This window comes from Eupeodes corollae, chromosome 2 (assembly GCF_945859685.1).
Source record: "Eupeodes corollae chromosome 2, idEupCoro1.1, whole genome shotgun sequence".
NCBI lineage: Eukaryota > Metazoa > Arthropoda > Insecta > Diptera > Syrphidae > Eupeodes > Eupeodes corollae.
Genome location: NC_079148.1, coordinates 118,207,412 through 118,228,108, shown reverse-complemented (window position 1 = coordinate 118,228,108; position 20,697 = coordinate 118,207,412). Strand labels below are relative to the sequence as shown.

Below are 20,697 nucleotides of genomic sequence, written 5' to 3'. Positions count from 1 at the left end.
AAAATTGCTTTCCAACTAAGGCAAATTTAGTGGAAAGTTGGCTGGAATGTTAGTAAAGAAAAATCTCCCTAACAATCAAGTCAATTCTACTTATGTCAAAATGACAGTTGATCATGATTTTGTTTTTAACTGAAAGCTGAACTTTATTACTCTATGATTTATTAATTTTCTGCCCAATTCAAATTTTTAATCTTCTGATCCTGATAAGTACACAATCAGTGTACTGACGCCTCTAGGCACATCGGACCATATTGTTATATCTGCTAATTTCTCGTGTCAAACAAATCCAGTTAAAGAAAGAGCTCCAAAGAGAACCGTTTGGCAGTACGACAAAGCCAACTGGGACGGTCTCAATAATTTCTTCAGGATCTTTAACTGGTCGCTATGCTTCCTCGGTAGCGACGTAGACTCCAGTGCAGATATGATTTCTAGTATGATTCATTTGGGAATGGAAACGTTTATCCCGAATAGGGTTAAAAGTATTAAACCCAAGGTTAAATCATTTTTCGATTCGAGCTGCAAAGAGGTTATCAAGGAGAAAGAGGTGAGCTTCCGGTGTTTTAAAGCCAACCCAACTTAGGAAAACCGGAAGAAGTTTAAGCACGCCAGGAAGGCCTGCAACGCCTATATTCGAAGGACCAAATTTTTACATGACTAAAAATAATGGCGAAAAATACTGCAATGTCTCAAAGGCAGTAAGAATTTTTGGTCATTTGTAAAAAACATGAGGAATTCTTCCTCTTCCTCGGTTCCTACGCTTGTTGTCAATGACACTCCTTTAGTTAGCTCTATTGATAAAGCCAACTTATTTGCAAGGCAGTTCGCCGAAAATTCCACCTTACCAGATAGTGTCATGATTCCCCCAGTTCTTGAACGCGTAAATGATTCTATGGGACCAATCTTTTTTCGTACTCGAACTATGGCGAGAGTTCTTAAAGATCTCAACATTCATAAATCCGCTGGCCCAGATGGTATCCCCGCTATTATTCTGAAGAAGTGTTCTTCCACGCTAGCAAATCCACTGCGTAAGCTTTTCCATCTATCCTATTCTTCTGGGCTCGTTCCGAATAATTGGAAAACTGCATTTGTTCAGCCAATTCCAAAAAAAGGCGAATCTTCTCCTCGAACAAATTACCGACCGATAGCACTAACGTCCCTTCTTTCTAAGGTCATGAAAACGCTGATTAATTATCAGCTTCTTAATGACCGGCAATACGGCTTTCATAGCAATAGGTCCACTGGTGATCTCATCGTTCATCTCACCGAACAGTGGAACAGATCTTTACATCGTTTTGGAGAAAGTAATATTATTGCACTTGATATTTCAAAGGCATTTGATAAAGTCTGGCATCTTGCTCTCTTATCGAAAATGCGTGCTTTCGGTATCGACGAATCTCTTCTTCGTTGGATTAGAAATTTTCTTTCGAACCGTTCAATACAAGTTGTTTTGGACGGATTCAAGTCTGAAACTCATAAAATAAACGCTGGTGTGCCCCAGGGCTCCGTTTCGTCTACGACCCTCTTCCTCATTTTTATAAATGATCTCCTGTCAGCTACTTCTAATCCAATACATTGTTGCGCTGACGATAACACTCTTAGCTTTTCATATTCGTTTCCAGACTCACAACCCTCCTCTTCGGATGTGGAACTGCAACAGCAAAATATGATTAGCTCATTAAATTCCGACACAGCATTGTACAATGAGGAATAAAAAATCGTGTGGAATTTAATGCTTCGAAAACGCAATGCTGTCTTGAATCGTTAAAGCGAGATAAACCCTCTTTGCGACTATCTATGAGTAGCATTTGCATCAACGAAACGGAAAATCTTGACACCCTCGGAATGTGCATCAGCAACCACCTTTTGTGGAGCGATCACATACGCGATGTTGCCAAAAATGCCGCAAGATGTCTATGTTTTTTGAGACGTTGCAAGAAATTTGTCTCTCCGTCTGATCTGGCTACAATCTACAAAACCTATATACTTTTGAAACTTGAATATAACTCTCATCTCTGTTCTGGTGCTCCAGTAACTTATTTAAGCCTCTTGGACAGTATTCCAAAAAGAGCTTTTAAAATGATTGGTGACATTAACATCATCAACTCGTTTACATCACTCGAACATCGACGCAAGGTTTGTTACCTCACCCTTTTTTACCGTTATTTTAGCGGACTATGCTCTAGTGAAATAGCCAGTTTCATTCCTCCCCTTAGACAATTTAACCGTAATACCCGCGCTTCTAGGAATGCCCATCAGTTTACCTTTGAGCCCAACTTCGTCCGTACTATGAAAAATGTTAAATTTAAAAATGTTTGCAATAATTTTCAAACTATACGAAAATGAAGATTTCTATTGAGAATTTATAGCAACAAACTATATTTAGACTTCTTAAAAAGATGTTATTAAAAAAAATAAAACTTTCACATTAAACAGTGTCAAAAAAATATTCAAATTAAAACTCAATTCATTATTTAATTCAATTAATTTATTGCTTACAATCATCATGTTTTCCATATAAATACCGACTCAAATGCTCGAAAAAAATCTTTGAAATTAAATCAAGAAAAACAAAATCTTTGTCACCTTAAATACAACCTACTTTTTATATAGAACAAAGTTTAGTAAAATAAAGTGTTTCCAAATGAAATATAATCAAAAACTTAAATATCAAAATTTTCTCACGCAAAACAAATAAAAATAAAAAAATATATAAAACATATAAATAAATTTAATTTTAATAAAAAATTAAAAAAAAAAAAACAAAAGAACTTATACAACTAACAACCAAAAATTATTAATATTATGAATTTAATTGAAAAAAACAAAAAATTAAAATAAACAAAATTAATAAATCATACTACGCTTAAATTTAGTGTTAACTTTTTTTGATCGACACAAATACAAATATTATTAACTATAGAACATATAAATGTTTAAATTTAAATTTAAAAAAATAAAGATGTTCTAATAATAATTTTTTCGTATACCTATATACCTACCTAATCTAAGAAAAACAAAAAAAAAGAGAACAAGAAAACATTCTAAAAATACTATTAGTAGACAAACAATTTAAAACTACAATATTTATATAAAAACTAATTTTAAACTGTAGAAAACAAAATTCAATTTAATTAATAGTAAAAAATTAAAATAAAATAGTTAATAAGTTTATAAGTAAGTTTTGTCGTTTATGTTATATTTTGTCTCTTTGTTAATCGTTTATTAATTTTATTTATCAACATATATAAGATATATTTAAGATTAAAAAACAAAAAAAAAACAATAAATTGTTGCGCTCAATGTTTGAAAATTAAAATTAAATACATACAAATAAAATAAAACATTATTTGCATACAAAATTCTTTATTTTTGTTTCTATATAATTTTAATCTTGCCATAAAACTTGAAGAAAATAAAAATTAAAATACAACACCACACAATCACTCAGCTGTCAGCTCAATAAACATGGAATTAACAATATATTTATACATATTTTGTGAAAAAAATTAATAATACTTATCTAACAAACAAAAATAACAAAACTAATAACTTTGCATATAGTTTTAAAAACAAAACAAAAAAACAAAAATTATAACAACCTATTAAGTAGATGCTAAAATGCAAAACAGAAACAAAAAATAAACAAAACAGTTTAAAATATTTTATTGAAAGTAACTTATTAAACAAATAAAAAGAAAATAAAAACTTGTTACATCATTATATTAATTTACTGTGTATTTTAAAAATCAAATAATTCAATGAGCATTCGATAAAATTGGAAAAAAAATAAAATACAAAAATAAAAATAAAGAACAAAAATATATTATTATGAAGAAAAAAATAAAATCCCAATCGATTTTCAAATTAATAAAAGTGGACCTTTTCCAGTACATATTTAGCAACAAAAGGATTAATAAATAACATTTATGTAAAAAAACATCGGTCTTTTGTTTATTCTTCTTGAGGTATAATAGATTTTCTGCTCGTGAATTTAATCTGAGGGCTTGAATTTACCAAGGTTAATTTATTAAAATGCTGTATCCTTAAATAAAATCTAAGCAAATTAAAAAAAAAAATATTGACAGCTGATAGTTCATTGTTACTTTAACACTTTTCGTGACGCACGGTACACATATGTACCATTTAAAGTTCAAAAATGGCTAAAATTTCACAGGGCCCCCATAATCAAACCAAATTTGTACCAGGTAGTCCGTGAGTATTTTGCGAACAAAATATAACGCCTTTTCTGAAAATTCAATTACTGTACATTATTTTATTCCAAAGTTTTTACTCGCACTAAGGCCAGAAACTCGAGCTTGTGTTCTTTTTTTTCTGTAGTTTAGTGCAGACAAATCAAATATTTTGGGTAAAAACTGTGATTACATACATCATACATTTATAAAGTGTGATAATATTATAAAAGTTAAGTGATTTGGATCAAAATAGAATAATAATCATCAAATAAAAGTTCTTGGTATAATAGTGTACCATTCGTCCTGTATGTTAGTACTTATAAGTGCCGTTCGCAATTTTTGGCTACTGCATTATACTACTTTCGTTCTTAGACTTCAATGGACCACGAAGAAATTGAAAGATTATTGAATGATGAAGGCGAAAATTCGGGTGGACCAGAACCAAGTAATGAATCCGAAACAGAAGACGATCTGGATTCAAGCTCTGGGGAAGATTCAGATGAAGAGATATCTGTTCCTAAAATCGGTAATAACAATCTTCGTGAAGCCGGTTCTACAGGTGATACACAAGCTGGGGATGTAATATGGACTATAGTCACCGGTGTATTTGTTCCAAAAAAAGGAGTTTTTTCTTCACGACCATGCAATGTATCACAGACCATTCACCGATCGTTCTCAATCCTTCAAATTTTCCACAAACTTTGGCCAAGATCTGTCTACATATACATATATTGCACAGTGCACAAACGAACGCTTGGATATTCATCGTAGATCATCAAAAAATAAACGCTGCAAGACTATGGATCCAACCAACGCTGATGAAATAGAAGTAATCATTGGTTGTATGTTTACAATGTGCTACAACCGGATGCCAAGGCTAATGGATTATTTGTCAACGCATTTATCGCTGGGAAACCAAGCAGTAAAAAATGCTATAACTGGCGACTCATGATTAAATCAAAAATGTATTTCTCGCCACCCGAAAAGCCAGCTGACTGTTGTAAGACTCACTATGTCAATGCCCTAGTTAAACGCTTGGAAAAACTTTTCAAAACTGCAGACAAGATAGCGCTTATCAGAGCATCGACGAGTCAATTACTAAATTCAAAGTGCGCAGTAACCTCTAATAGTACATGCCCCTAAAGCCTGTAAAACGTGGAATCAAAATGTGGCTTCGATGCGATGCCCTAACTGGGTACACGTATGATTTTAACATTTACAGCGGAAAAGAGTTAGAAGCACTTGAGGGAACTTTGGGCGAGAGGGTCGTAAATAAATTAGCTAGTACGATAAATGAAATAGATGTAAACCTTTGTTTTGACCGCTTTTTCACATCGGTCAAATTATTGGAATCTATTGGATATCCATCGGTGGGAACCATTATGTCCAATCGAAAAAACGTTCCCAAATTTGGAAGAAAATTGCAGAGCGGAGAGGCTAAGTTAAAAGGATCTTTAGGTGGGCTTTTATGCGTACATACCAAAGAGGTTCTATAGTGCTTCGCAACAACCTTGACGACCGGTGAAAAAATTCAAATTCCTTGCCCAAAAATTATTAGGTTTTATAGAGAGATAATGGGAGGCGTTGATCTGACAGATCAAATGAGCGGCCTCTATGGATACGACCGAAAATCTGATAAATGATGGAAGAAAGTTTTTTACCGGCTGATAATGATGGCAGCAGTGAACGCATGGGTTATTCAATCAGAAATGAATCGACAAAAAATGCCATTCAAAACTTATTTGGTAAATTTATCATAGGACTTGGTTGCTCAAGGACACAAAAACAGCGGTACGAAGATCGAGTCATCGCGGTCGTCAGCCAGACGCCGCGCCGTTGCGTAAATTGTGCAAAGTCTAAAAAACAAACGCGTACCAAAACAATATACTTTCTAAATACAGTACATATGTACCTAACATATTCATATTATCTTAATAATATTAAAGGGTAAAAAAATGTAAAATTTGAATACCTACATATTCAGAATATTGTATATAATGCTCGGTTTAATCAAATTTAAATTTATTTGAGACTGTGATCTTCTCCAGTAAACAAAGTGCCCATTATGGGAAAAGTTAAGGAATTAACTTTTGAAACTCGATCTGCCATTGTGACCCTTATTGGAAAAGGCTATTCGCAAAGAGAAATCGCCACAAAACTGAAGATATCCAAAGGAGCAGTTCACATGACCATACAGCGTTACTCTAGTACCGGCGGTTTTAAGGATAAACCGAAGTCAGGACATGCTAGAGTTACGACGAAAACCGAAGATCTGCTTATCATCACCATAAGCAAGCGTTCTAGAAAGGAAACAGCACCAGAAATACGCGCCGAGATCAATGAAATCCGGGAAGAACCATTATCTGTATCAACGATACAACGAAGGCTAAGGCATGCTGGACTTTCTGGGCGCATTGCAGTGCGGAAACCACTTCTACGACCCCAAAACAAGATCAAACGGTTGGAATGGGCCAAAACCCATAAAGATTGGACAGATTAAGACTTCAACAGAGTCTTATAAGGCGATGAGTCCAAGTTTGACATATTTGGTTCAAATCGCATAGTGTACGTCAGGTGCAGTGCTGAACAGAAGATGCTACCAGACTGTTTGGTCCCAAGTGTAAAGCATGGAGGCGGTTCAGTAATGGAGTGGGGATGTTTTAACACGAGTGATCGGAAGAATGGATAAAAAAGTCTATAAAACGATATTGGAAGACCACGTTTTGGTATCTGGACTCCGATTAATCGGTGCAAGTTTTGTATTCCAGCAAGACAATGACCCGAAACACACTTCAAAACTTTGCCGGGGAGACCTGAAACAAAAAGAAGATGAGGAAATTCTAAAAGTAATGGTGTTGCCACCACAGTTTCCAGATATTAACCCATTGAGCTCTTAGTGGAAGAGCTTGACAGAAATGTCCGGGATCACCACATAACATCGGAATCTGCTCTTTGGGAAACTCTACAAAATTGCTGGAATAATATTCTACAAGAAAAAATACGAAACCTTATAAGAAGATTGTCCAGAATTGTAAAACAAATTATTTAATTTAGAGGAGGGTTTTTTGATGAAAACTCAATTTTGAGCTGTTGTTGGATTTTTAAATAAATAATTTATGTTTAGTACAAAACTAGTTTATATTTTTCTTTCATTTACAACTAGACATGCTCTTCACTTTTTTCACGTACTAACTTTTTTCCTAAAACTTCTCTTTAGGGGTTAAAACTCAAATTTCAGAGGTGGTCTCAAACTTTCCCAAAATTACGACTGTGTTGTATTTTGTGTTATACAGGCCGAATGGTATTTAATAGTACCACGAAATTATCCGAATGGTACACATATGTACCAACGCCCCCTGGTCACGCCGATAAAAACTGTATTTGTTTGTATATAAATTATACTCATGAACAGCCCCTTAACAAATTCTGAAATAAAAAATGTATCTAACTTCATCACCTGAATAGCGTCCCAAAAGGGTTAAATAAGTTATTGTATGTCAGCAAAAACAATATATATCAAGTCAGGTTTAATTTTCTGAACATTCCATTAACATTCAAAAGATTTTCCAAAGGAAAGCATTAATATTCGATGAAAGCTTTGCATATAAAACTTATAGTACTATCATCATGGGTTTTTATATAGGCGAAACCTAGTGGCTCCGGAGAGGGTAACAAATTTAAATGTTCCTAATTTATTTTGCAATTTCAATCTAGTGTCACTTTAAAGCTATTACTTTTCTATTTTAATTTAAAAAAATATAAATATGTTTAAAAAAAAACTACGACTTTACTAAAAATGGAATAAGTAAAATTTTTGGGAATATACAGCCACAAATGTTAGAATTAAATAAATAAATAAATAAGAAGACACAACAAGTTTAGGCAGGAATTGAATGTGAGACATCTGTGGTCTCCAATTGGATGATGTCATTTTTCATTGATGATGAAAAAAACAATAAAATAATTATTTTTTGATTTCTCTTTTTTTAACTTCCTCCTTCATTTATTCGGCCATAGTTCACACATTTGACATTTCTTTACAGAATGACAATTTGTGTATAAAATTTATAGTAATATCATCGCGAGGTTATACGTTGGCGGCACCTAGTTGCGACATTAACTATTTCACCTTTTTTTCTTTACCTTTTGTCTACAAAACTTCCAATGCCATCTTTAGGCTATTGCGAACGTAAAAATAACTGTTCCGTGATAACATTATAGATTCAGAATTTAATATATTCTCTTAAAAGCATTAGGACAAAAAATTAGGTTTACGAGAATACAGAAACACGATTTTGTTATAATGGGTCGGGTTTGCAATGACGTCTCCCTTTTAAATGTCCATGGCCTTGAAGAAGTCTACTGATATTTCTCGTTTTGGATTACCAATGAAAGACACAAAAACACCATAAATATGTCAAAAAACACTTCTAAACGTTTTTATATATAGACTCTGCAGCAATTTAATTCACCGATTTTGACGTATTAACATTTTTAAGCTCTGTTTCAATTCTTAATTAAATTGAAATTCTCTCTACTCAGTAAGAACATAGCCTTAAGAAATTACACTGTTACTTCCCTGAACGCAAATGAAAAGCTTTTATCAAAATCATTTCCCCTCCAAAGAAATGTCATCACAAACAGACAACCAAAATACACGTGCGGAGGAGCAAAAGCAGATTCAAAGCAAATCAATCGGTTTTCGGCATAATTTTTAAAACAAAAATCCTTTTATTTAATTTTATTTAAACAAAATGCCACCAGCTATTGATTTATCTGTAAAACCTAAAAAAATCATATTCGATGATGATGGTGAAGTTCTGAGCGAAGTCAAGATCAAAAATAAGAACAGGAAGAAAAAGTTATCCACATCCGAAGAAAATCCAGAAGCCGATGATAACGACGACGATGTTGCTTCAGAGAATGGACAAGCAATCAAGGATGAGGAAGATGAAGAGGACTTCTTTGCAAAAGAAGAAAAATTAAAGAAAAAATACAAATCGGACTCAAATAATGAATCACAAAAGAAATGGTTTCAAGTGGTAAGAAAAATTACAAAAATATGCTCCAAATCAGGAAAAGTAAAATAAGTCTCTTCTCTCAGTACCCACAGTATCCATCAACAGAGGAGATCCTCGACATAAAGGAAAAAGAACAAACTGAATTGTTCAATATTTGCAAAGCAGCATATGAAACGGAGTTGCCACGTTTTGTAAAAAGTAATTAAATTCCAAAATTAATACGAAGTTTGTTTCTCATCCATTTTTATCTCTGTAGAGAATCCAAATGATTCCAAATGGTTGCTTACTGCCATACACAAGGGTACAGCTAAGGATCGTGCCAATGCTGGAGCTCTTCTTGTCACTAGCAATCCAATGGGAAATATGCAAGCACTCGAGACCCTCATTGGCTACACAAAGATGTCCAACAAGTCGTGCACCGAAGTGATATCGATTCTCACCGATCTCATCATTGAAGTTTTGCTTCCAGCCCACAGAAAGTTACTCTCGATTCCGATGCGTGCTGCTGACTGGAAGGCACTTAAGAAGGACGAGTCACTAACCAAGGAGCAACAGAGGAAGATTTTTGCCTATTGGTATTTCGAAAACGAGTTAAAAGATCAATATTTCGGTAAGTCACTCAAAAATGTAGTGATCCTGATTTAAGAAATTAAAAAATATTTTCCTTCCAGAATTCTTGAAAAATCTGCAGCAGAACCTCCAAACTGGACAAGAGAACAACAAGACCTCATCTATCGTTGCTGCAACTCGTCTCTTGTCCTTCTCGCCCGAAAAAGAACAGATGCTCCTGACAATGCTCATCAACAAGTTAGGAGATCCGATTCCTAAAGTAGCCTCGAAGGCCTTGCATCATCTGTCCGAAGTCGCATACAAGCATCCTAACATGTGTGGTGTCATTACCGCAGAGGCAGAAAAGCTTCTCTTCCGAAACAATATATCGGAGCGAGCGCAGCATTTTGCCTTGTGCTTCCTCGCCCAGATCGCTCCTAGCGGACGACCCGAAGTATGTACAAAGTTGGTGAACATTTGCTTTGCCCTCTTCAAAGTTCTGGTCAAGAAGGGAGCTATCAATAATCGAACCATGCAGGCGATTTTGAGGTGTTTGCAAAAGGCAATTGTTGAGGCACAACCCGCCCCAGGAAGCACTGAGATCATGACTAAAGAAATGCAGGACACTATTTATCGTCTGGTCCATTTGGCAGACATCCGAATATCCATCCAAACTCTGTCGCTTCTTCTGCAACTGGTCACCGTGAAGACGGAGAAGTCGGACCGATTCTACAACGCCCTCTACAGGAAGATGCTCGATATGGAGTTGACCACAATTGGAAACAAGACGGCGGCACAGTTTTTGCATATCGTCCATCGAGCCATACACATTGATTCGCATGTGAGTCGAGCGCAAGCTTTCATCAAACGCCTCCTCCAGATGTCGTTGTATTTTCCAGCTGCCGTTGCTGCTGGTTGTCTGATCGTCATACACAAACTACTTCGATCCAGGCTTGACTTGAAGCAAGATGAAGAGGAAGAAAACACTCCCAAAAATGTTGTGCTACCAGATGACGCTGAATTAGCTAAGTTTGATAGCGATGGGGAGGAGAAATACGAAGATGTTCCAATTGATGGAGACAATGAGGATGAAGCGGCTTCTGAGAAGGCTGTGGATGAAGCTGTAGATGAAGATGGAGAAAAGGAAAAAACTACAAAGGGCTCCTCTTGGCATCACGCCAAGCTGCCTAAGGATGAGAAACCTGAAGCGGCCAGTACAATATCTGCCACAAAATATGATCCCTATCACAGAGTCCCGGCCTTTGCTGGAGCGGAATATGCTCTGCAGGCGGAACTGCTTATGCTGATGGAACACTTTCATCCCACTGTTCAGGTCTTTGCCGAGAGCATTCTAAATAGTAAGATCATTTTTTTAATTTCTTCAAATCATTTGAACTTAACTTGAGATTTCTTTTGTTTCCAGAGAAGAGGATTGACTACTATGGAGATCCACTCAGAGATTTCAGTTTGCCGCACTTTTTGGAACGATTCGCCTTCAAGAACCCGAAGAAGCTAGATAAGGATGCAGCTGAGTTGCCAACAATCCATAGCAAACGATATGTTTCGTATGGGGCCCGTGGCAAGCCTGTTAAGAGTTTGACCAAGTCCAATTGCACAGAGGACGAGATGTTCATCTTCAACTATTTGGAAAAGAAACGTGAGACTGCTGTGGTGGCGAAAAAGAAGGGCGAAGATGAGGATGAGAATGAAGTTGGTGACGTTGATGATGATGAGTTCGAAGAGTATTTGGATGGATTCTTTGGCAAGAAGAAGAAAAAGGGAGCCGACGAAGAGGATGAAGATGAAGAGTTGGACTTCTTGAAAGAACTTGGCGGAGAACTAAAGGACGATGACGATAAGAAGAAGAAAAAGAAGAAGAAAACCGTTGAGGAAGATGACGATGAGGATATGGACGATGATGAATGGGATGATGATATGGATATGGATGATATTCCAGAGGAAGATCATTCGGATGATGAAGCTGGTTCGATTGGTGGTGACGATGACGACGAGGGATCTATATCATTGGACGAAGGAGGTAGTGATGTTGAATTCAGCGTTTCAGGATCTGAAAATGATGATAATGATGATGAAGACGATGATGATGAATTAAAACCACCCAAGTCGAAGAAGTCAAAGAAATCAGAAAAACCTTTGAACTTCTCTAAGGCTCTTAAGGGCAGTGGTGGTAAGTTTCTTTTGAAAAAAAAAATAATTTAAAGATAGATTTTCATTTATGATTAATTAATTTTTGCAGATATGAGTTCCTTGTTTGCGGCTGCCGATGACTTTGCTGAACTTTTAGAAGAAACCGGCAAAACAAAGGGTCAAGGAACATCAAGTGCTGTCTACAATAAGGATAAATCATCAGACAAACAAATGAAATGGGAAGAGAACAGAAGGTCGAATTCGAAAAATTACATGGGAAAAGGAAAGAAATTTGGCGGAAGTGGAGGAGCGAAAAAGTTTAGCAAGAAGAGGAAAAGTTAGAAAAAAGTTTTTAGTTTAAAAAATAAAATTTAAAAAAAAACTGTAAACTTGTTTTATCAAATTTCTTCACAAAAAGATGTATTTTCTACTGAAATGTTTGGTTCCGGGTTCCGGGCCACGAATTAATGAAGAACGATCTTTACCAACTTGGTGTGCTTCTTTGCTTGGGTTTACAATTTTTTAAATTGGAAAAGTGAACAATTTCGGGGGTTTCTCTTGAAGTTTACCGATATCAGGAACAAGGTTTTCAAGAGACTTTCGCTATAATTTCAATTAGCCTTGATTGAGTTAAGAAAGAACTGAACAAAATTTGGTTTTTAATACACTTTTCTTTATGAAAGTAACCGTCATAATTATTAATGTAAAACGAAAGGGGTTTTCCAATAAGAGGTTTTATTTTGAATAGCCTTACAAATGGTACAAATTTAGACAAAGCTTGCAAACTAAAGTACTTTTGTAAAGCACCTTCTCGGTACGTAATAGTGAACCTGTTAGAATAATTTGAGCGTTTGGAACAAATTAGTAATATAATGCAGCAAGAGTAAAAAGAAGGGAAATAAAAAATGTGTTGGGCGCGAGTTTCTTCCCGATAAATTTGGTGAGGAGTTTAACCAAAATGTTAATTTTATTTATTTTTAAAAACAATAAATGTTATAATTTGAGTTTTTTAGGTCTAAAACAACAAACAAGTGCCAGCTTCAAATTTTCTTGAGCTTGATGGAAGTTCACCGCGATATTGCTTGTGGTTCCAGAAAGGAAGAAAGGAGGACGTGTTATTTTTTGGCATAGGGCTTAAAATGCTTTAAATTCATCTAGGCCACCAAGCAAAAACATATCAGAATGGAAAAAGGTACATTTTTTAAACGAAAGTTCGTTAATTTATTATTAAGAAGTGCGTGTTATTATTTTAAGTGTGGAGTGAAAAAAAAAAACATGTTAGATCTAAGGCTGCTACAAACCTTAAGGTACTGGCGGTGGGCCAAACAGGGAACAAAATCTTTCCGAATATAATACAGGCAGTCTACGACTTAATTGGAATGAAAGAGTCGATAGAAGGTGTAACAAGAGAATAGGTAAACAAAAAAAAATGTTCAATCTCCGGAAAACGAACATGTAGTTGAAGGATACCTCCAGAAATTAGTAGTTGAAGGCCTGTATGACGAACCAGAATCAACACCAGTAAATAATATAACGTATAGGGGTTACCCTCGTCCGAGTACAATTAGTACAAAGAAAAGGACTGCCTCAGAAGCTTTTGATGAAGAACTTAAGACTCAAAAGGAGTTATGTGAGGCTGTCCAGGGTATAGTTGAAGAAACTAAAGAAATTAGAAGAAACACCACAAAAGTTTACCGAGCTCTTGACAAAATTTATAAAATAAAAAAAAAGTAATCAAGATTATTTAGGAAGTTAAACGACACAACTAACGCATGGAGCAATTAAGAGTTCAAGACATTTTTTTATTTCTATGATTTTTAAGTTTTTACAATAATTGCTTAGTGTGTATGCATATGAATTTGTTTTTTTTTTTGTTTTAATTTATTTGGTATAATAAACGAATATTAAATTTGAAAAATGCTTAAAATGCAGCGTTTAAAAAATATAAAGAAAAACCTTCCGATGATTCTTATACAGTTTTTTCTCGTCTCAGGAAAGAGTTTGTTTTTCTTTCAAAATTTCTTTATTATAATTATATTCATTCTGTTGAAAGTAATCTAAAGCAATCTCCAACATCTTTTTAGAAATTTATAAATACTAAACGAAGTACTACTGGATTTCCAACAACTATGTTTTTTGGTAATAATAAAACTAGTGATCCGAAAATGATTGTAGATTTTTTTGGACAGTTTTTTGAAACTATTTATAACTCTTCTACATCTTCAACAATAAATTATCAATACATTAATGCCTTGCCATCTATTTTTAATTGTTCTGGCATATCATTTGACTTAACTGAGATTGAAGATGCTTTGCTTAAACTTAAACTTAAAAAAAAGGATATATTAGGATTTTTCCCTATTTTTTTTCGTCATTGTGCAAGTTCTATTTCTGTTACGCTATTACATCTATTCAATAGTATTTTCCTTCATTAGTGGAAAGTCTCTATCATGGATCCGATTTTTAACCTTCCGACCACAACAGGGGTGTCTCCAGGCATTGTTATTCGAACTGTAATTTTGATTTTGCTTCATTTTCCTTTCTACAGTTTGTTTGTAAAAATATTTATTTTTTTATGAATTAAGTTTTTTATGTTTTTAATAAAGTTGTATGAATTGTTGTGTTTGAATAAAAATTAGATGTTGTCCTTTAAAGTTTTTTTTTTTAATTTTTTAAATTTATTCCTGGCTGGGGTGTTATGCCACCCCTGTTGTGGTGTATGTATATTTTAAATGTGTTGTGGTTGGAAGGTTAAATCTGGATCAAAAAACTAAGTAACGAACTATAGACCAATAACTAAGCTACCTGTTGTACCAAAGCTTTGTTCAAGATATATTAAAATCTATCATAAAGCAACATGTGAGTAAATATCAACATGGTTTTTCGAAAGGTAGGTCTACTGATTCTAATCTAGTAGAATTCACAAATTTTGTCATTAATACTCTAGACCATCGAAAACAAGTTCATGTAATTTATACAGACTTTGTAAAAGCCTTTAGTAGGGTTAATTTACACATTCTTTTAAAAAAACTTCAAGCTTATGGCTTCCATGGACCGCCACTTCAATGGTTTTCTTCATATTTACTTGGTCGAAAACAATATGTAAAGATCGGGGAATTTTTCTCAAAAGAAATTAAAGTAACTTCTGGTGTTCCAGAAGGTAGTCATATGGTTAATTTATTATTCTTACTTTTTATTATTGATCTTCCAAATGTTCTTAAAAATTCTCATTGCCTTATGTATGCGGATGACATAACGTTCTTTTCTCGAATTTCTAATTTAAATGATTGTTTTCTGCTTCAAAATGATCTAAATTCATTTGTTGATTGGTACAAGTCAAATGATCTGTTGTTAAATGTTGACAAGTGTGCTTGTATGGCCTACAATGACCTTTGTTAAATATTATTCCAAACTATTCATTAAATAATTTTCCGTTTCAATTTGATTTTATATTTGATTTTAAATTGAAATTAAACTTACATATTAATTATGTTGTATCCAAAGCAAATTCTTTACTTGGATTCATCAAAAGAAACTCATTTGAATTTAAGGACCCTTACACCATTAAATCTTTATACTACAGTATCGTGCGTCCTGTTCTTGAATATAACTGTGTTGTTTGGAGCTCTACAACTCTCTGCTCACAAGGTAAAGTGGCTTAAGTCGACTTAAGCCAAAAATGATTTTTTTTTAACATTTCAATAAAGTGAAAAATTATCTACATTTCTGTGTCTTCAGATTGTTTCTATTCCATCTAGAAGTCACTTTCAGGATTGTAAAAACGGCTTAATTCCAGTATATTTTAAAAATTTGCTTTTGGTAAAGCGTCTTAAGTACATATTCTTTTTTCATCTAATTTTGTTTTGGCTTATGTGTAACTAAGCCGTTTTAAAAAAACTTAAAATTTCAGTTTTTTGATAAGGAAGACAATTTTAAGTACAATTAAGCCACTTTTCCAAAACAAAATCTTATTTGAAGTTAAATTTTATGTATACTTAAGCCGGTTTTCCATTTTCAGTTTCTAATGTAAATGACATAATCCTTTTTTCCTAAATGAAATCTGTGATTTTGTTTGAACTATGAGAACATAAGCCACTTTTCCAAAAGAAAATAAAAAAAAATAAAAAACTTTTTCGTTTGGAACAACGGTTGAACGGACGTAAGTCACTTTACCCGGAACATTTTTCAAATAAAAGCTGTTTTAAATTCAAATAAGCCATTTTACTCCGATCAAAGTATGCTGGATTTAAAAAGAATCTAAAAGGGGATACTGATTTACAAAAACACTCTATATAAAGATATAAATCCCCGGTAGACATTTTGGTTTGTCTACAAGCTAAACCGGAAATCAACCTCATAAACTTTTTCATAGTGTGCGTGTAATTTCTCCTCTTATTTATTAAATTTCCCCAAAAACCTCAGGAAGTGTGTCTATGTATGCGTGAAAACACGTCAATTTTTTCTCGTTGAATTCGTTCACATTACAAATACAACAATGTAAACAAATGGGTTTTGGAGGGTGATACGTACGAAGGATTTATATCTTTACTAGAGTGTTTTTGCTGATTTATGTACACATAAGCCATTCTAATTTGAGTTTTGAAAGCGTAAATACGGTCGTTTGATAAAAGTGAAATAAGTATATATATTATTAAATCATTGTAAGTGAAAGAATTTTGTATAATATATACCTACATATGTAAAGAAAAAAAAAGAAGCTTTAAACAAAAACAAAAAAAAACATTCGCAATAATTGTGTTCTATTTATTACAAAAAGTTTTTTAAAATCAAAATGAATAGAGCAATGCAAATGATTCTTCTTGCACGTTTGAAAGGCGTTAAGAATAAGAATCCTGAACCTAAAGGTATGTTTGTTCTCCTCTGTCTTTGTAGTTTAAGTGTCATATAACTATATGTACATTATGTGATTGGTCGTGTTTTATTTTTTAATTTTCATTTTATACAAAATACATATAAATAAACTACATACATTATATTAAGGGTATTCATGTTTAACACTAAGGCCCAGTTTTTCAGTAGTGAGTTAAGCCAGGATTTGTTAACTCAAGAAAAAGATTTGTCTATATTTACGTCAAGAAGCAGTTTTTAAGTGAAGGAGGAATGCAAAAAGGCTTACAAAACAAGGAAGATAAAATATCAAAAGAATTGTGTGTGTTAATCCAGAATTCACTCACCAAATTTGGTGAGTTAACTCGAGTTTAACTCTAACCCTGCACTGAAAAACTGGCCCTAAGATAAGGATTTAGCTGCGGAAAATTATTAATAAAATTTCTTTGATAAACTTAACCAAACGTTGTGACTATTAAATTATACACCAACAATCACTCCTTTTTTCGGGATAGTTATTAAATTTTTAAATCATAAAACCAAGTTAAAGATAAAATTGAATACCCTTATTATTATTGGTATACAAGTATTAAATTCTTAAGAAAACAAAGATATTTTTTTAAAAAATAATAAAAAGCAGATCATTCACGATGGAAAGAAATATTATTTTCGATTTAAAGTTATATAAATGTAGTATCTTATGAGTTCGTTTTCCATAAAGATGAAATGGGTTTAATTCCAAGCTGCTCTGTGGAGAACCTAAGAACTTCAACTCGTCGTAGGGAGTTTGATGGTAAAATCTTATAGATATATTATCTAAGTGAATGAATCTAAGTCAACTTTCGCTTTATTTAATAAAGAAACCGAGATATTTGTGCCAGTTGTGGCTAATGAAACAGCTACAAACAGTGTCAATGCGCTGACAGATACAATCATCACAGGTTTGAAATCAGATATTACTGATAGCCCAATTTCTTTAACAAAATATGCAGAGATTTTTAAGACTCTTAATATAAAATTCAAGAAGCCAAAAGCAGATACATGCACTAAATGTGACTTTTTGGCTATACAAAAATCTTCAGTCACAGGAGGTGCCCTAACATCGGTTGAATTGGAGCTAAAGCAACACCATGGAGACGCAGATTCTGCATATGAATCGAAAAAAAAGGATATCGAGTCTGCAAAAAATCACCGAGGTAAGGAAGTTTTTACCTTCGATCTTCAGCCTTCCCACTCCATTTTTACAATCTTCGGTAACTTTTTATAAACGTCAGTTAAATACATTTAATTTGACTATACACGACTGCGTAAAAGGAACTCCCCACTGTTACATGTGGCATGAAGCTGTTGCCAATAGAGGTGGCAATGAGATAGCTTCATGCTTATTTGAACATATAAATTCGCCCTCTGCTCTACCACCAGACACCGAGCATGTCACTTTTTACAGTCACAACTGTTTCGGGCAAAATAAAAATAAGATGGTTGCAATAATGATGTTGATGTGCGTTTGTAATGAAACCAAGAATATTGATCACAAATTTTTGATTCCGGGTCACACACACATGGAATGTGACATAGACCACTCCATTATAGAAAGAAAGAAAAAAAGAACTAACTACTAAATTCACCACCCAAGAGATTGTTACCAGTTTGTACGGGGAGTCGGAACCAAAACAAAATTTGATGTAATTGAGATGTCTCGATCCAAATTTTACAACTTTGGGTCGATTGTTAAAAATAAATGCATTTTTCGCAAAGTTAATGACAATAACAACAAAATAGATTAGAGGAACATTAGATGGCTTCGTTTCACATCAGATGCTCCATTCAACATTTGTTATAAGAATTCTCTAAGCGAGCAAGAACTATTTCAAATACTCAATATTAAAAAACGAGGATGTAATGAACTAAGCACATGCCCTCTTGAAATGATGTACGATGGACCAAACAAAATCAACGAAGCAAAAAAACAAGATCTTATGGAACTGCTCCCTTTGATTGATGAGCAGTTTCATTACTTTTATAAGACTCTCTGCACTGAAGCAAAACCAGACTTTCATCCGGATCTTTCAGAAGAAGTCGAAGATGGTACTTTTGACTAGGTGGTATTAAGCTATCTTCTTTTATTACAGTTTAATTTTTGTATTAACTTATTTCTATGTTTTGTTTTCCTATAATAACTTTTATTTCAATAAAACTTAACAAAAAATTTCCTAAGAGAAAAAAGTCTTAAGTAAAAATGAAGTTAAATTTAAAAAAGGAAAAAACGTCTTATGTATAAGTTAGCTCACACAAGAATTGAAACGAAATTCGGAAAACCGGCTTAAGTAACATAAGCCAATTTAATAAACAAATTAGAAACAGGTAAAAGGGCTTAAGTGACAAATTTTGCTTATAAAAACTTTAATTAAACTTATTTTGTTAGTCCTTCAATGTAAAGAAAAAGAGAAGAAAATTATAATGTTTATGTCCAATTTTCATATTTCTACTCAAAACGGTTCTCCTTATATATTTTTTTAAAGTTTAAATTCGTTCCCCTGAAAAATGTTAAAAAACGACTTAAGCCACTTTACCTTGTGAGCAGAGACTGATTTTAATAAAGAGAATTGAAAATGTTCAAAAAAAATTTCTCAGATTTGCTCTTCCAAATATTTTTGAAAACAATATAGAAGGTTTCCATCATTCCTATAATTCGAAATGTCTATTACTTGGAATACAAACTCTTGAGTCGAGAAGAAAAATGTATAGTGTCATGTTTATTCGTGATATTTTGACTTCAACTATTGACTGTGAGAGCTTGCTTAACTGCTTGCACCTGTATGCTCCTTCATTTTCCTTAAGACCCAGACCGCTTTTGTCAATTAATTCCCATCATACGCTATATGGACAATGTGAACCGATTTCCGCATGTTGTAATTTATTTAATATGTTTTATTCTAGTTTGGATATATCAATGTCCAGAAACTTATTTAAAAGTCGATTGTTGACTTTAATTAATTTAATTTTTTTCCAATTTTTAATTTTATATATAATATGTAATATTATGTATTTATAAACTGAATTGTACTATACATGTGCTTAATTTGAAATCTGTTGAATGTAAATTCGTAGATTGGTTACTTAAATAAACAAATAAAAATATGTGATATTAAATAAATAAATGAATCACTTTTCAATAAATTAATTAATGTTTTATTGATGTATTACATATGTTTAAAGGTTGATTCCTATATTTTGTCGTACTCTCTGCGCCACTGCGGTATACTCAGATCTTTCTTAAGATGAGTATCGTTGAGCCATACCAACACTTTCTTCATTTCCGACCCCAGTTTGATACCCTCCCTCAGCTAAAAAACGTAAACATGCGCCCAATTTAATTATTGGTGGGATTCCAAAACGCTTTTTTGTTGATTCGCTGGACATGATGAGGACATCCAACAAATATTTAAAGGAAACCTTGTTTAGTCTATAATACTTTTGAAACCTAAGAAAAAATGATTTTTTTTAAAATTATGATAGACAACATTTGAATAAACTAATGAACGTACAGCCACTGAGGCAACTTCAAGGGATTCGCACTATCTCTTTAAGATCTTCTAGTAGTCCTTGGTTTTACATGTTGACTTTCTTATATTATGTTAAAATCCCTGCCACGATTAAAAAACATTTTAAATTGGAATGATGAAAATTTTGTTCGGAGTTATTTTTCCTGTCAAACAGTACGGAAGAGCTGATTCGAAAGTCAACATTCTCCATTCCCGGTTTCGAAGGGAAAAATGTCTTCCCGGGGAAATCGAAATAAGGAAAATTTTACTCTCGGCAGAACTAGTTTCTACTAGAGTAGAGTTCTTTCCCCGGGAATATTTAGAATTGGGCTGATTAGGTCCTTGAAATGAATCCAAATGGCCCAGATTTTCATCGAAAAATCATCTTCAGTA

The 20,697-nt window shown here is 33.5% G+C and overlaps 1 protein-coding gene across 1 annotated transcript; it reads left to right on the top strand.

Annotated features, from left to right (window-relative positions):
• The first annotated feature begins 8,847 nt into the window (after window positions 1–8,847).
• On the top strand, window positions 8,848–12,291 carry LOC129947463 (CCAAT/enhancer-binding protein zeta). The gene is made up of 6 exons (XM_056058025.1): window positions 8,848–9,235; window positions 9,298–9,412; window positions 9,471–9,824; window positions 9,886–11,121; window positions 11,187–11,951; window positions 12,021–12,291. The coding sequence occupies exons 1-6, from the start codon at window positions 8,948–8,950 to the stop codon at window positions 12,251–12,253; spliced, it is 2,991 nt and encodes a 996-aa protein (XP_055914000.1). The 5' UTR covers window positions 8,848–8,947; the 3' UTR covers window positions 12,254–12,291.
• Window positions 12,292–20,697: the final 8,406 nt, after the last annotated feature.

Coding starts and splice junctions, on each gene's coding strand:
- LOC129947463 (XM_056058025.1), top strand. CDS start 8,948: ATGCCACCAGCTATTGATTTATCTGTAAAACCTAAAAAAATCATATTC. Junction 9,236..9,297: donor AAAAGAAATGGTTTCAAGTG/GTAAGAAAAATT, acceptor CTCTTCTCTCAG/TACCCACAGTATCCATCAAC. Junction 9,825..9,885: donor GTTAAAAGATCAATATTTCG/GTAAGTCACTCA, acceptor TTTTCCTTCCAG/AATTCTTGAAAAATCTGCAG.